Raw genomic sequence first — 15,133 nt, 5'->3', positions numbered from 1 at the left:
ATAAATTTGCGTTAAATGATGTAATTTTGTATCAAACATTGTATGGACATATCTACTCGCCTAATAATTACTTCTAAAGTACTCATACATTATTTTATACTTTATGAACTAGTGAAATGATTTTACATAAATCGGAACATTGAAATAGTTATTACTAAAATTTGCACGGGATTGAACGCAATAGCTAATGTTGGGGAGACTTGACCAGAATTTTATGGGGAGACATGACCAAGTGGCAGCAAGCCGAAGAAAGATAAAAAATTTTCTGATATTTACTATGCTGTCGTACCTGCTGTTAGTGTTAATCACATCACAAAAAATCCCACATCAAACATCAGTCTATATATTTTTGTACTAGTAAACAAAGTTAGTAGTAATATGGCTGATTTCGTGACGTGTTAATATGCAATGTAAGCAGTACAGTTAATCCTTAAAAGGAAATACATTAAATACAGTTTTTTTTTTATATTGTAACGACATATAATTAGCAAGGGACTGGAAGGTGAAGTATTTTTCAAATATTAAGAGCCATAGTACTCAAGGGAGAGCAAGGATTTGAAGTAAGAAAGTTTAGTTAATGACCTATGCTGTCGGCTCCGACAGCATAGGTCATTAAATTGACTTTACGCTTGTCCGGACATGCCGCAGACTCAGGTGATTCGCATTTAATGCCAAAAGATCCTGACTACTGCGCTGCAGAAGACAAAAAGCTAAGTAACCGGGAAACTCTAAGCTTGTTCATTGACCCTACTCCACGCTTTTCTAAACTTTCTTACTTCAAATCCTTGCTCTCCCTTGAGTATTATGGCTCTTAATATTTGAAAAATACTTCACCTTCCAGTCCCTTGCTAATTATATGTCGTTACAATATAAAAAAAGGAAAAAGATTGACTCACTATAAGTCGTTAATAAAAAAGGAAAAAATTAAATACAGTCGAAATTTATGAATATATATATATATATATATATATATATATATATATATATATATATATATATATATATATATATATATATATATATATATATATATATATATATATAAATATGTATATATATATATATATATATATATATATATATATATATATATATATATATATATATATATATATATATATATATATATATATATATATATATATATATATATATATATATATATATATATATATATATATATATATATATATATATATATATATATATATATATATATATATATATATATATATATATATATATATATATATATATTTCATAAATTTCATAATTTCGACTGTATTTAATGTATTTCCTTTTAAGGATTAACTGTACTGCTTACATTGCATATTAACACGTCACGAAATCAGCCATATTACTACTAACTTTGTTTACTAGTACAAAAATATATAGACTGATGTTTGATGTGGGATTTTTTGTGATGTGATTAACACTAACAGCAGGTACGACAGCATAGTAAATATCAGAAAAATTTTATCTTTCTTCGGCTTGCTGCCACTTGGTCATGTCTCCCCATAAAATTCTGGTCAAGTCTCCCCAACATTAGTTATTGCGTTCAATCCCGTGCAAATTTTAGTAATAACTATTTCAATGTTCCGATTTATGTAAAATCATTTCACTAGTTCATAAAGTATAAAATAATGTATGAGTACTTTAGAAGTAATTATTAGGTGAGTAGATATGTCCATACAATGTTTGATACAAAATTACATCATTTAACGCAAATTTATTGAATACGGAATCTTTTCTACAAGGAAAGCATTTTTCATTCAAAACTTTTAAAATTACCTTGACGTACCGAAACTAGTACAAAAATATTTTTGATAATTTTTTAAGGTCCTAATAGAACACGTCATAGCCAATAATAGAATTCTGCGCTTGGTCAAGTCTCTCCATGTTCCCCTAATTGAAATTGTTTTGACCACGAAAGAATGATTTCCGTGCTACAGATGGCTGCATTTTAAATATTTTTATAGCACGTTAAAGTTAAAATTTTGAACCTAAAAATGCATAATTTCTAGACAACCTCAATATATGCAGATTAAGATGAAAGTCTCGTAGGAAAACATGTTGAATATCTCCTTTACTTCAAATCATGTCTTTACTGCCCTACATGCAGAATAGGACTTAGCGCCCTGATCGCCAATTTTTTTTTTTTCATTATGTATATGCTTTATGATGTCCCGAGAGAAAAAAACACATCGACATAGAGAGAGAATAATATATATATATATATATATATATATATATATATATATATATATATATATATATATATATATATATATATATATATATATATATATATATATATATATATATATATATATATATATATATATGTTCTTATTTGTTGTTTGTGCTTATGGGTCACTATAGTAAATCCTTCTTCATCGGTATTTGATTCCTTCCTTGGTGTTGGTTGTTGATTGGGAAACATTAGCTGTAATCGTTGTTACTTCGATGTTGGTAATGGCAGTTGGTTTAGTGGTACTGGGTTCGATCGTTGTTGAGCTGGGGTTAGTAAATTCCCGGTCCGCAACCGGTTGTGGTTAAGCATACGACGACTGTATACCGGCTTTGGTCGTATAACGTGGAATTTCCTTAGCAGTCTCCGCACAAGGTTTCCCGTGGTGTAGCAGCTGATCACAATATTGACATGTAGGAATCTACCCTGGGTACGTGATTAGTGTTCGTTGAGAATATTCAACACCTTGAGATGATGTGCATGTGAAAGTCAAATAAGAGGGAACAGGTTTTGTCGGACGCATTCTCACTACACGAACACCGTTGCGGAATCCTGGGAAGAAGTTCCTCCGAGTATCTTCCATAACACTACAGTTAACTCTCTCTGAATTCATATTTACATCAGTAAGATAACGGATCATAGTCGCCATGCATGTTGGATGCACCAAATTTTCGCTGTCTTCAATTTTGTAAAAGTTTTGTGATTTTTCGCCTAACTCAGGATTAAATAGTCAGTAGAATATTGAAAAGGAACTACCTTTTCGATATTCTGCGATTGGAAAAGGAATTATCCGTGTACAAATGGAGTTCAAGCTATCCTGCAAGACAGAAGAATTATCGGTGACAACTTTTCACTGATATAAGAACGATTTCTTCGTAGAAGCGACAATGGCTACATGTAATGTGAAAGCGGTTGTAGTCCTGTACTCTGAAGATTATTACACGATTAGGACGTCGCCAAGGCGGGCGGCATGAATAAGGCATCTGTTATCGAAAGTGCAAATTCTCGAAACTCTTTCCTTCATGTATGACACTTTTTTGAGGCATCTCGCTGCTTCTACTATACCTTTCTCAGGACTCCAATGAATAGTAAGACTAAATAAGGAGCCCTTTTCCAATCAAGCCCCTAGATCAGAGATGTGGGAAGATAACTATCCAGGCGCCGGAGTGGCTGACATTTGATTTATCCCAGTGCACCTTTATCAAGATTGACGAATACAGCGCAAAATGATTTGCCTTCCCGACCTTGAATGCAGCTGTCGAAAAACTAACATTGGCATACACGGAGAAAGAGGAAGACCCTGGTGCTTAACGACTGAACCTGTTATAGGGCATTCAAAAAAATTTGGTGAGATCAACCCAATTAATTATTTTTTTTATATTTATTTCGTAACCTTCGTTAACAGTATGCAAAACTTTTGTTATATATCTTATAATTCGTACCAAAGCTGATTCGATGCGTAATTTTTGTGTCAAAATAATTTTTATTAATGGCTCACGAAGGTTTTATTAATGAAAATATGCGAAAATATGCGAATCAATTATGAAAATGGAACTAGACTTAGATGTAAACCTGCTGTCAGGAGTCTAAGGTTATATCTGAGAGTTTCATTTTAAGCTCATAACTTCTATAACGTATAATCATCTTTTTGTTTCACTTGTTTCCTTTCTGTCAGTCATCAACTGAACGAAAATAACCATTCTGCCACGCTCCAATCTATTTATACTTAAATACTAAAACTAGGAAATAATCACATATATTTTTTTCTCGAAATAATCTGCTAAGGACAAGGAATGTTTAAAGCACAGGTGCATGCTAATGCTGATTTTATTTTTGGATCGCGGTCGCTCTATGTTCGCTCTGAACTGTCATTTTAATATGGCTTTTGTAAATATTAGAGCGCACCTGGAGCGACTCGGATTTAAAACCGATGTCAGCATTCGTTTGGAGGAGAGCGAATAAAGGCGCTTAAACCTAGGCTTGATGAGCCAGTGCAAGGTGTAAATACCTCTGTCCCATCCCGAAGGAGCAAAGGAGTGACATTAACCTTCTTAGCAAAGTCACTCCCAACGTTTTATCCTAACCCCCTATAAACTGAAACGGTCGGTACGGTTGTCCTCGTTTCTTCCTCATTCAAGTTTCAAAACGATTCGTTGGTTGAATTGTTCATTAAATGAATAATTCAATTGCCGTATAATATTGAAACATCTTCAAACCCAACTCTGCACAAAAGGCCTGGCCGTTTTAATAATTGCGACATATTGTAATATGCTTCAAATATTAATGTTGACAAGAAAAACACTAAAGAATATCTGCAGTGTTTTCCAGGATGCTTTTCAATACTGGCTGTGTAAGGGTTAGAAAAGAATAGAATGTTCTAGGACCCAAATGGTACCCGAAAAGTTGCTCGGAGCTGGAATCTATTTTTTGTCCCACCCTAATATATATATATATATATATATATATATATATATATATATATATATATATATATATATATATATATATATATATATATATATATATATATATATATATATATATATATATATATATATATATATATATATATATATATATATATATATATATATATATATATATATATATATATATATATATATATATATATATATAGGGAGGTTCTTTTTTCCTTTTTTATTTCGACTATGTTAGTCACATTTTCTTTTTTACATTTTAACGACATTCAATTAGCTAGAGATTACTGGGTAGGGAAAGTTATGAAAATTAGAGCCATAGTACTCAAGTGAGAGCAAGGATGTGAAATAAACAGATCGGAAAACTAGAAGTGGCAGGGTCATTAGAACAGGCTTAATATCGTACGGGCTTAATCTTTGTCTTCTGTTAATGAAGGTCGAGCTTAGGCAGTATAACTACGAATCACCCGAGTTCACTAACATGTGTCCTGGTAATGATAGACGTGTCCATCTTTACCGTGACAACCGACCGTAATCTCTAGCTAATTGAATGTCGTTGAAATGTAAAAAAATATATAGGGAGGGATAAGTTATCTAAACCGAATTTGCTACAAACATAGAACGGAAAACTTGAATCAGACCTTTATATTTATATTCGACCTACACATATTGCGCATTTTTGGATAGGGCAAATCAGTATCTTTTGAACTGTAAGTTTTGTCACGTCGGATGTTTTCACGAGATATTGACGAATATGTGCAAACAGTAAAAAAAATAAAACGCTGCTTCCATAAGGAAATAGATATTGTTTTCCTGTTCAGTTTGAGACCAATTAAAACTGATCTCCGAGTTTGTGTGTTTATACGTATGTGTAAGTTTAAACGCTTTATATACGCAACTGTTTATAGTGTTTCTTTTTTCAGTCGGATATTGTTCATCAATCAGTTTATGAGCTGGTGCATTCCGAGGATCGTGAAGAGCTACAACGACAATTACTTTGGAATACATTCCTACCCAATGATTTATCTGGTCTCCAATTAGCTGATGCTCTTGTACCTGATAAATCTGCCTTACTGGAACGAAGCTTTACCGTACGATTCAGATGTTTGTTAGACAACACATCTGGTTTTCTAGTAAGTAAAAGTCTAAAATTTTCTTATATTCTTTTTTATATAGGGTAATTTCGGGAGAGCTGCTGCGTTCGAGTGAGATGCTGCACTCTCGTGTATCTCGTATATAGGGTCACTTTTATACGGTAATATGATATTGAGAGTTTGTCTTTCGAATAATTACAACACTGAAATCCTTATTATCAACTTAAGTAAAATAATTCTTATTATTAACTTACGAAAATTTTATTAATGACTATGTTTGTCCAGTGCCGAAAATTTTTCAGTAACGCATTAAAATTCCGTATTTTTAAATCGTTGTTTCTGATCATTTATCGGTTGAATAACTGGGATCTTTTAGAAGGCATTGTGATCATGAGCACGGTAATTCATAATTTCAGAGGAAAATGTCGCCGTGCTGCATCTCTACCCAATAATTGGGATAGATGCCGCATCAAAATTGCGGGTAAGATTCCGCACTCGATGGCGGAGGATATGTAGCTAAAATATATTTTTTCACCTCGGAATATCATTAAATCTCGACAAACATATGATTACGGCGTAAAAGCCAACTGTCAAAATTCTCTTTGAAAGGAAATTCCGTACAAATAGTGACTGGTCGAGTACAGTGCACAGCAGTAAACGATAAAGAAAACTTTTCTCTTTTATCTACTGCCAACATATGTGATTTGCGAGTTACGGTTTGTCCGGAATTTCCACTCAAAGTGAATTTTGACAGTTGGCTTTTAAGCCGTAATCATATGTTTGTCGAGAAATGATCATTTGTGTCAGGTATAGGTTTTTAATAAGGTATATCCACAAACTAACGGACCAATAGGATTAAAAGTCGATTTATCTATATATTTAAACGGGCGATATGTATCTAAGCATTAGTTGCTGTGGTTTATCTTTTAAAGTTTCAGACACTAATTTTCGTGAACACATTGATTTGTAGTGATGTCAATACTGGGATAAAACGAGAATTCCAACGAATTCATGCTTTTTCAAAATGAATCTTTCAAGAACAAAGCTAAGTTGTATAAATTAATTGTTGGGAGAAACAACCAAAAATTTCTTTTAAGGAACCCATACCAACACGTAGATATATATCCCTCGTACAAACATATAAATAAATAGTACCCTTAATTAAGTTACTTCAACTTAATCGTAACACAAGGTGGCAAAAGAAAAATATTTTTTAAATGTTGAATCAAAAAATGATTCTAGGAATAGTAGTACCCCCTTAAGAAAAGTGAAGGTGCTAGCCGATTTAAAGGTGTAATTAAACTTCTTGAAACTCAGCTGAAGACACTTAATCACAAAACAGCAACAAGAGTTAAAAAATACTTTTGTACACCATCGTTCAGTTTGTGACCACGGTGCGGTGTCTTACCCGCACATGCGGCATCTCTCCCGCAAAGACAACTTAATATGCTAGTTCAAAATACAATTAATACTAATAATGCTTTTTCTTTTCTTTAGCGATTGGATATTCGAGGACGCGTTAAAATGTTGCATGGCCAAAATCGCAAAGCAGAAAATATTCCTTTGGCTTTGTTCGCCTACTGCACACCGTTTGGACCTCCGAGTTTACTGGAAATACCACAAAAGGAAAACATGTTCAAATCTAAACATAAATTAGATTTTTCATTAGTTTCAATGGATCAAAGGTATGTTTTTACATTTCTTATAAAAGAAATGTATAGAATTCGCTCAAACTTTCAAGATTTTTTCCGAGGCCCGGAGGGCTGAGTCTTATATACCAATCTACTCAGCTCGACGATTTGGGACAATGTCTGTGTGTGTGTGTGTATGTGTGTGTGTGTGTGTGTGTGTGTAACGGACAAATTCTCATTCGTGTTTCTCAGCAATGGCTGAACCGATCTTATCCAAACCAATTTTAAATGAAAGAACTATAAAAAGAATGAACGCTATTAATTTGTTTTTGATTCTGATGTTTAGTTTCCAAGATATGAATGTTTGAATGCGTAAAAATGGCGTTTTTTGCAGTTTTTTTTAAATTATCTGCCGAAATTGACAATATAGATAAAAAATTTATATGTTTTTAGACAGCTTTAACGAATACCTTTCGAACAAGCTATAGATTGTAGACTATTATCAAAAGAGATATTTAACATTAAATGCGGACGAAAGATTTTTATCATTTCCCATTGCCAGAAATATGACCAAAAACATATAATCTATTATTAACGCCAAAACGGCTTATTTTAGGTCAATAGTATCTTCGGAGAATTTAATGGAGGTAATATGGCCTTTCTTCTGGAATTGTGCTTTTGCTGATTAATCCCCCTATGAGTGAGATATTTTCACAAATTTTCTTGGAAGTGATTATATCGAAATGATGTCTTCAGCAAATTTGTAGCTCTTACTTTTGCGAATAACTTTACTAAAGACTTTAAATATCTATTTTGAATACTTTAAAAGTTATGGCTTGTTGTTTGTTGATTACTCTTTGTCGCCCATTTATTGTTCAATATAGTAATAATCCATTGAAATAAGCTAAACATTATTTCGATAAAACGACTTTTGTATTTCATTTTACTATCTACAACCGCTCGAAATAATCACCGAACACTTCCAAGTTGTCTGGAAGGAACTTGATACCTTATCAGTACAAAAATGTTCATTTGTGCGAACATTCTCACTGCCATTTTTCTAACTTATAACCATCGGATCGATCTGAAACATATCGGAAAATGAAAAGCGAAAAAAATAACTCCAAGCAACGGCGTAGCCAAGAGAAGGTTTTGGGGTTTAACACCGTACAACACTTCCCCCCCCCCACAACACCCAAAAAAAAATATTGGATTGAAGTTGAAAATTCATTGATGCAGACTGATTTAATTCAATAATACAATAACAATTATCTGATCCGTGGATTGATAACCTGTTGTTGTTAACATCATTAAGACTTTTGATAAATTGTCGGAATGGGGTCCTGATATGTAACTGATCTATTGGTTTTGATTTCACAGTTGTCTAATTGCATCAATATCAAATTCCTGCCTGAAAACATTCCAATAGAAAATTCCAGAGTTCTGTAATCAGTCATAATCCTCAGATTTATTTTCAAATTGATCTCGTTTTTGTAGAAATGTATTGTAATAAGGGTCTTTATTTAAAAGGAAGCGAAGTTAAAATAGATTTAATGTCTATGACCACCAAAAAAATGCATACCTTTCAACATTTGCCAAAAATGTTTTTGCCTTTCTCATTCACTCTAAAATTCGTCAATCTAATCCCGACCCGGAGGACCGAGTGTCATATGCCAATCGACTGAGTTCGTCGAGATCGGAAAATGTCTGTGTGTGTATGTGGAAAAAAAATGTGACCTCAGTTTCTCAGAGATGGCTGGACCGATTTACACAAAGTTAGTTTCAAATGAAAGGTACAACATTCCCATCGGCTGCTATTGAATTTTTTATTGATTGGACTTCCGGTTCCGGAGTTATGAGTTGAAGAGTGCAATCACACAGCAAATTCTCATATAAACTGAAATGAAAAATTTTCAAAATCAAATTTGTATTTTTGATGCCAAATGACTTTAAAATGCATGAAACATTGAGATGTTTGACAAAAATTGACTTCTTTGGACTTTGGTACATTTTGACCTTTCTCATATAGGAAGGTTATGCAATCACTCCAAAAATCGTCAATCATACCGGCCCGGAGGGAGTATGCAGTGAGGGGTTGCTACTTTAAAATTAAAACTAATTTAAAATTTCTTAACCAGTTGAAAATTTTCGGCAGGACCTGGACCTCTCGAATCTTTCTCCATGATCCGCCGCTGGTTTCAAACGATGTTTCAGTACCACATAGTATCTCAAGATCGTGGCTGTCGATCCATTGTACGTGCAAATCGTACTGAACATGTAATATTCATTCCCACCATTGTATTGAACATAACCAGCCATGGAATCGTAGTCTGGACAAATGAGGCAAGCACAATTGCACCACTAGATGGATTAAAACAGGTTTTTATTTTGGGAATGCGTCGAGTTGAGACGAAAACGTAATATGATTAATAACGAGGATAACACTTTCCGAATGTAGAGAGAAATTTATTAAAAATGACGATTTCCATTCGACTCTAGCAGGTTCTGATCGATTTTGATGAGCATTTGATTTTTGTTGTATGACCAATTGTATGTATAGGTCAAATGTTTAAAAACAGTAATTTAAGGTCAAGATAACATCATTTTGAAACCGCCAATTTCGGAGGTTTAGTATCTTCGATGAGTTTTACAAACGTTAAACAGCGCATCATTTGATAAAATAATTTTGACGGTATATCGTCCAAGAAGTATTTATGGTGAATTTTCTCAGGTTATTATTCATGACTACAATAAAGTCGCAACAAATTCGCTAAAGATACGAACCTTGTTACTATTTTCTGGAAAATAATTCTGCATAATTTTAAAACTTCAAAAATTATGGTTTCGGAATTATGCCGTTTGGACAGTAAGATCGATTTTCACCAAACCCCCGCCAAACCGAATTTCTGGCTACGCCGCTGACTTCAAGTAAGTAGAAACAAAGCCGTTCTACACTCGTTCACAAGAAACTTCTTCGAATGCTGAATATCTATTATAATACATTGACACCCCAATTGTATCAGCCAAATATGAATTGCCAAATATGATTTTTTTATTGCATCGAACTACAACAATTTTTAAGTAGCTTTCAAGAGGTTATTTTATAGACTTCTTCCAAAATTTGGCGAACCTATTCCAATTTGTATACCAATTAATTGGTATACTTTAGGGTTTATATGTTGCAGATAGAGAAAATACTGAAATTTTCAGCTTTTTTCCTACACAATATTACGAAAGCTTATTAAACAATTTTTCCTAATAAGTTTGTGAAAATTATAAACTATTTGAAAATTTTTAATAGTTTAATTTTTTATTTAACCGCAATTTTTTAATAAATAGTGACCATCGCTTCACAACGTAGTCTATTTTTCATGGCTTGCGGTGAGTACGATCTCTCGAATTGCTGAACTGAAAATTATGGAATGGAAAATAATTTTTAGTGTTCTTTACAGATTTAACTCGCCGCGCAGATAGCTCTGAATTAGACCCGCTGGTGCCCTAAGACGATTTCGCTAGATTTTCAGAGCACTGTGCACCCAGTGCATTAACGCAAGTGACGGAAGGCTATCGAAAAGTTTCGTGAAAATGAAAATTCCAGTAATGATGATGATTTCCCCAAACGGTTCGTTTTCGAGAGGTTTTTATTTGTTCTTTGGCATTAGGATTAGCGGTAATAATTCAAATCAAGGATACTACTGGGAAGTCACCTTTAGAAAAAGTCGATGTCGAAGTAAAATTTGGAACTATGCACGCATGCACTTCAGAGATAATGTGATATCAGGAGCTGCGATTTCATTTCAACGCTTTTTTGTGAAAAGGGCGATAATCACAAATGTAAACATAACGCTTTTTTCATACATGCGAATGATAAATAAATAACCCCTTTAGGAAAATTCAGTTTTCCCACCACAATTTAGATATTTTATTAACAGAGCATTAACAATAATTCGTTGGAATGTCTATTTTATGGGCCATTTTTTCGCCTTCCCATTGATTTGGTTTGAGATTTCTAGCACTGATGTTGTCCTATGCTGATTTGAGCGATTCTCTGAGTCCTGCCACTATCCCCTGTAGTATGTGTTATCAAAAACATCGCGAAACATCAAGTTCTAAATGTTCTCAAACGATATAATATCCGAAGAGAGTGATAAGAGTTATAAGAAATGTCTCATCACACTGCTAGGTGGATTAAAAGCCTTTTTTATTTATAAATTAACAGATTGTGATCTACATACACACCTAAATTAGAGTGGCTCGAATATGACATTTTTCAGAACAGCACTTTTTGAGTTCCTTTTGTGGCCTGTGCAAAGTTTGGGAGCGGTCGGTTGCTTCCCGGGTTTGCGCATTGCGTTCAAAATTTGTATGGGATTTTATATGGGGGAATCAATTATTTTGCATTTACGTTAATAACGATCGCTATTTCATTCAATATGAAAAACCAGATTTATAAAACTATAGTTGAAACCTTGCTTAACAACTTTATCGAAGACGGTAACTAGCTACGAGTTTTCAAAAAATAGTTATAACGATTTTAAAACTTATGGTTCAATCCAAATGCAGAAATTCATTATTTCTTCCAACACTGTCAGTACACCACAACCAGCGCTGTTGTTGTAGAATATTTGCTGGTTAGTCGCCAATTTAAAGCTGGGGCGCAACGACTTGGATAGGGTGCAACAACCTGGATGGGGCGCAACGACATTGATGGGGTACGAAAACTATAACGCCACTATACGTAAATTGGACCGGAAAATGAGCGGCGTGAATGCAAACATAACGAAAAGTACTAAATTGGTGCTTTTTGCTATGAAGGGTGCATTCCACATAAAAATAAATATCCGATTTGTTCGAAAAAAATTTCTCACACCCTTTAACAAAAAAGTGTGTCAATTGTTATATGTTAAGCTTATTATTCAATAAATTGTACATATACCATAATAACCATAATGATAACTTGTAAACTTTACAATATATGGAAAGAAATTAAAATTAAAGTTGGATTTTTTATTGAAGAGTTCGGAAATTAGTATAAACAAATTGAATATTTTTATATCTCGATTCATTTTTTACTTTCTAAATATTTAGAATCATGTTGGAAAGATGGTGTAAAAGATTCATATGGGAGTCTGAATACTTCATGAGATATTTCAATAATACCAATAAAGCAAGGCTACTTTATAGTACACACCCTGTGATAGAAACTTACAAAATGGTTTGTAAATCTAATGTGAATTTTGTTTGGTGATGGCAATGCCCTGTTTTTAAACATACGCCCTAAACGAACCCCCTGGAACTGTTACTGTTGAGGTATTGGTGCGGTAGTCTAGTACATAATATGCTAACTCTTATCATAGGCTTTGTTCAACAAGCTGAGCCACCCTAGGGACTGAAATATACCTCTATGAAGTGGTTATATACAAAGTTGTGGCGAAAAAGTGAGCTAAGTTCGTGATTTTTTAAAGTGCTTAATGCAAATTAAGCACTTTAAAAAAATCAAAGTTCCCAAGAGATCCGGTAGCGCGGTTATAGTGCATTCTGTTCTTTGTGCAGAATAATGCGGAAATGCCTCCTTTCGAAATCAACAGGCTGTGTAACGAAAGTATGAAAATATTTGGAACTTCATGTAAAAATTGTCTTTGTTCCAGTACCGAGTCAATTGGAAGTACTGAGCAAACAGGGAGAAAGTTATCCCGGAAGTCGCTTCTTGTTCTTCCTTTGGTACTATCGATACAGTTGAATTTTACAGTTTTCAACTGAATCGATCATCGGTGTAAATAGGAGCGTGTATTTTCTACTGCTGTTTTCTCCGAAACGATCACATGTAGTACTGGAACAAACCTATACATTGCTCCAAAACAAAAATTAAACCTTGCAGAAAAGTAGTTTTAGAATATTTAAAATAAATGCGAACAGAGAAGATTATTCTTGTGACAGAGGTTGCTTGACTCAGAAAGCAACTTACAAAAATGAAGAGGCATGAAGATATTTTTCGTAATGTCCAACAACGAATATATATATTATTTTGTTTTGCTGTATTCCGATGGAAAAAACGTTATGATCGTTTAAATGCGGATATAAAGACTAAATCTTTGATTTTTCCAGAAGCATGAAATTGGTACATAATATAGAATATTTTAATCAGAACAAATATACGACCGTAACAAAACCAATATTTTGGAAACATTGGTCGAGTGGGGGTATGTCGTTTTCAACAGGGATTAGTAAAATATAAGAAGAAGCCAGCTGGCGGATCCTATCCTAGATAGATACCACAACGGCATCTGCAAGCTGCCCTAGCGTGATGGAATTGACAAGACATTTGTCAATGTCATTCACTTAAAAATTGTAGAGAAGGGCGCTTAGACATGAGCCCTGGGGAAGGTCCACGTAGCTAATTCGTGATGTCGACAAATAACTTTGCGAAAAATACATATGTTTTTCAGACAACAAGCCCCCTGAGTCAGTAAGAAAACTGATGCCATCTGCTTTTTGCTAGCATATGCCATTTGAATTCCTGTTAAGAGCAACGCAAGGCAATCGTTCGTCTCTTTGCCTTTACGAAAGCCAAATTGTGTATCTGACAGTAAGTTATTTGCTTCGGCCCAATTGTCGAGACAGAACAGGACCATTTTCTCGATTAACTTCCGAATAGAAGAGAGCATTTCAATCCGTCCATACAAGTTGTGATCGGAGGCTGTTCTTCTTGTTTTTTTTTTTGATGGCGTGGACCTTCACTTGCCTCCAGCCATGATGGACAAGGTTACTCTTAAGAAACATACTAAATTAATTCAACAAACGTCTCTTGGCAGATTCTTTAACAAGTAAAATTTCATTATGTCTGGTCCTGGGGCTTTATTGTTACATTATCGTCCGCGGGGGGAAGCGGCGCGGTAGATCTTCTGTGCCGGGGCGGAATCCGTACAAACCTTCTTGGCGAAATCGAATGTCCAACTCTCTCGTTAGTACTGTTTCAGGTTCGGTTTCTCTCATTAATCCGTCAACGAACCAGCGACAGTAAGGGTTTGTTGGCTTTCATAAAAATTTTCATTGGCTCAGGTAACCCGCCATTCCGGTTGATCTTGTACGCCGGTGGCCTTTTTCGCGTACACGTTTCAACACTTTTTGTCCCACCACGGGTTGGGAGACCTTCCACGAGAGTTCGCGTTTGGTACACGTTTTCTGAGCTTGAATAGCGGTGTCGAGAATAAAGCCACCTAAGAAGCCGTACTCTTCCTCTGGAGGAAGGTCTTGCATGGACTCGAGTTTACCGGATGCAGGATGCTTAGCTCTTCCAATCACTATTTCGTTTGAGGTCAGACGAAATATTGATTGTACTCGTTGGTCTTAAGCCGTTAGCAATAGTGATTAAAATTGACACAGGATCGCTGCCGTGTCGATCAGGAATTACCTTCCACATGCAATCTAACCGAGTCGAGCAGAGGGACAAGTCTAAGGAGCTTGGGGGAGCAGGGATCCGTGTCATTTCACCGGTGTTCAAAATTGTCAATGGAGTTATCACAAAGTTTTTAGAGTGAGGTAGATTTCGATTATCATTATCATGAAAGCAATTCCATGCTATGCCGTGGGAGTTAAAATCAACTAAAACTAAGTTCAGTGCGGGAAAGAGTTCTGCATTGTCGCAAGATCTTCAATGAAAAAATAGCACGTTTTGATCCCCAAAAGTACTCTTCCGTAAGAGTGTTCTCGATCCAAGCA

General features: G+C 34.5%; 2 protein-coding genes across 6 annotated transcripts in view; one reads left to right on the top strand and one right to left on the bottom strand.

The window, feature by feature from the left end:
- Positions 1-15,133, top strand: part of LOC131690892 (aryl hydrocarbon receptor) — a 1,300,655-nt gene that overhangs the window by 932,032 nt on the left and 353,490 nt on the right. For all 5 annotated transcript variants that reach the window (XM_058976963.1, XM_058976965.1, XM_058976966.1 and 2 more), the window contains 2 exons: positions 5,613-5,822; positions 7,281-7,468. In XM_058976963.1, the coding sequence (XP_058832946.1) occupies positions 5,613-5,822; positions 7,281-7,468 (398 nt within the window). The remainder of the gene's footprint in view (positions 1-5,612; positions 5,823-7,280; positions 7,469-15,133) is intronic.
- LOC131690894 (uncharacterized) overlaps positions 1-15,133 on the bottom strand; it is a 278,535-nt gene that overhangs the window by 72,244 nt on the left and 191,158 nt on the right. The gene's annotated exons all lie outside the window — the stretch shown is intronic.

Source organism: Topomyia yanbarensis, chromosome 3, assembly GCF_030247195.1.
Source record: "Topomyia yanbarensis strain Yona2022 chromosome 3, ASM3024719v1, whole genome shotgun sequence".
Lineage (NCBI taxonomy): Eukaryota > Metazoa > Arthropoda > Insecta > Diptera > Culicidae > Topomyia > Topomyia yanbarensis.
This window is presented reverse-complemented; position numbering and strand designations above follow the sequence as displayed.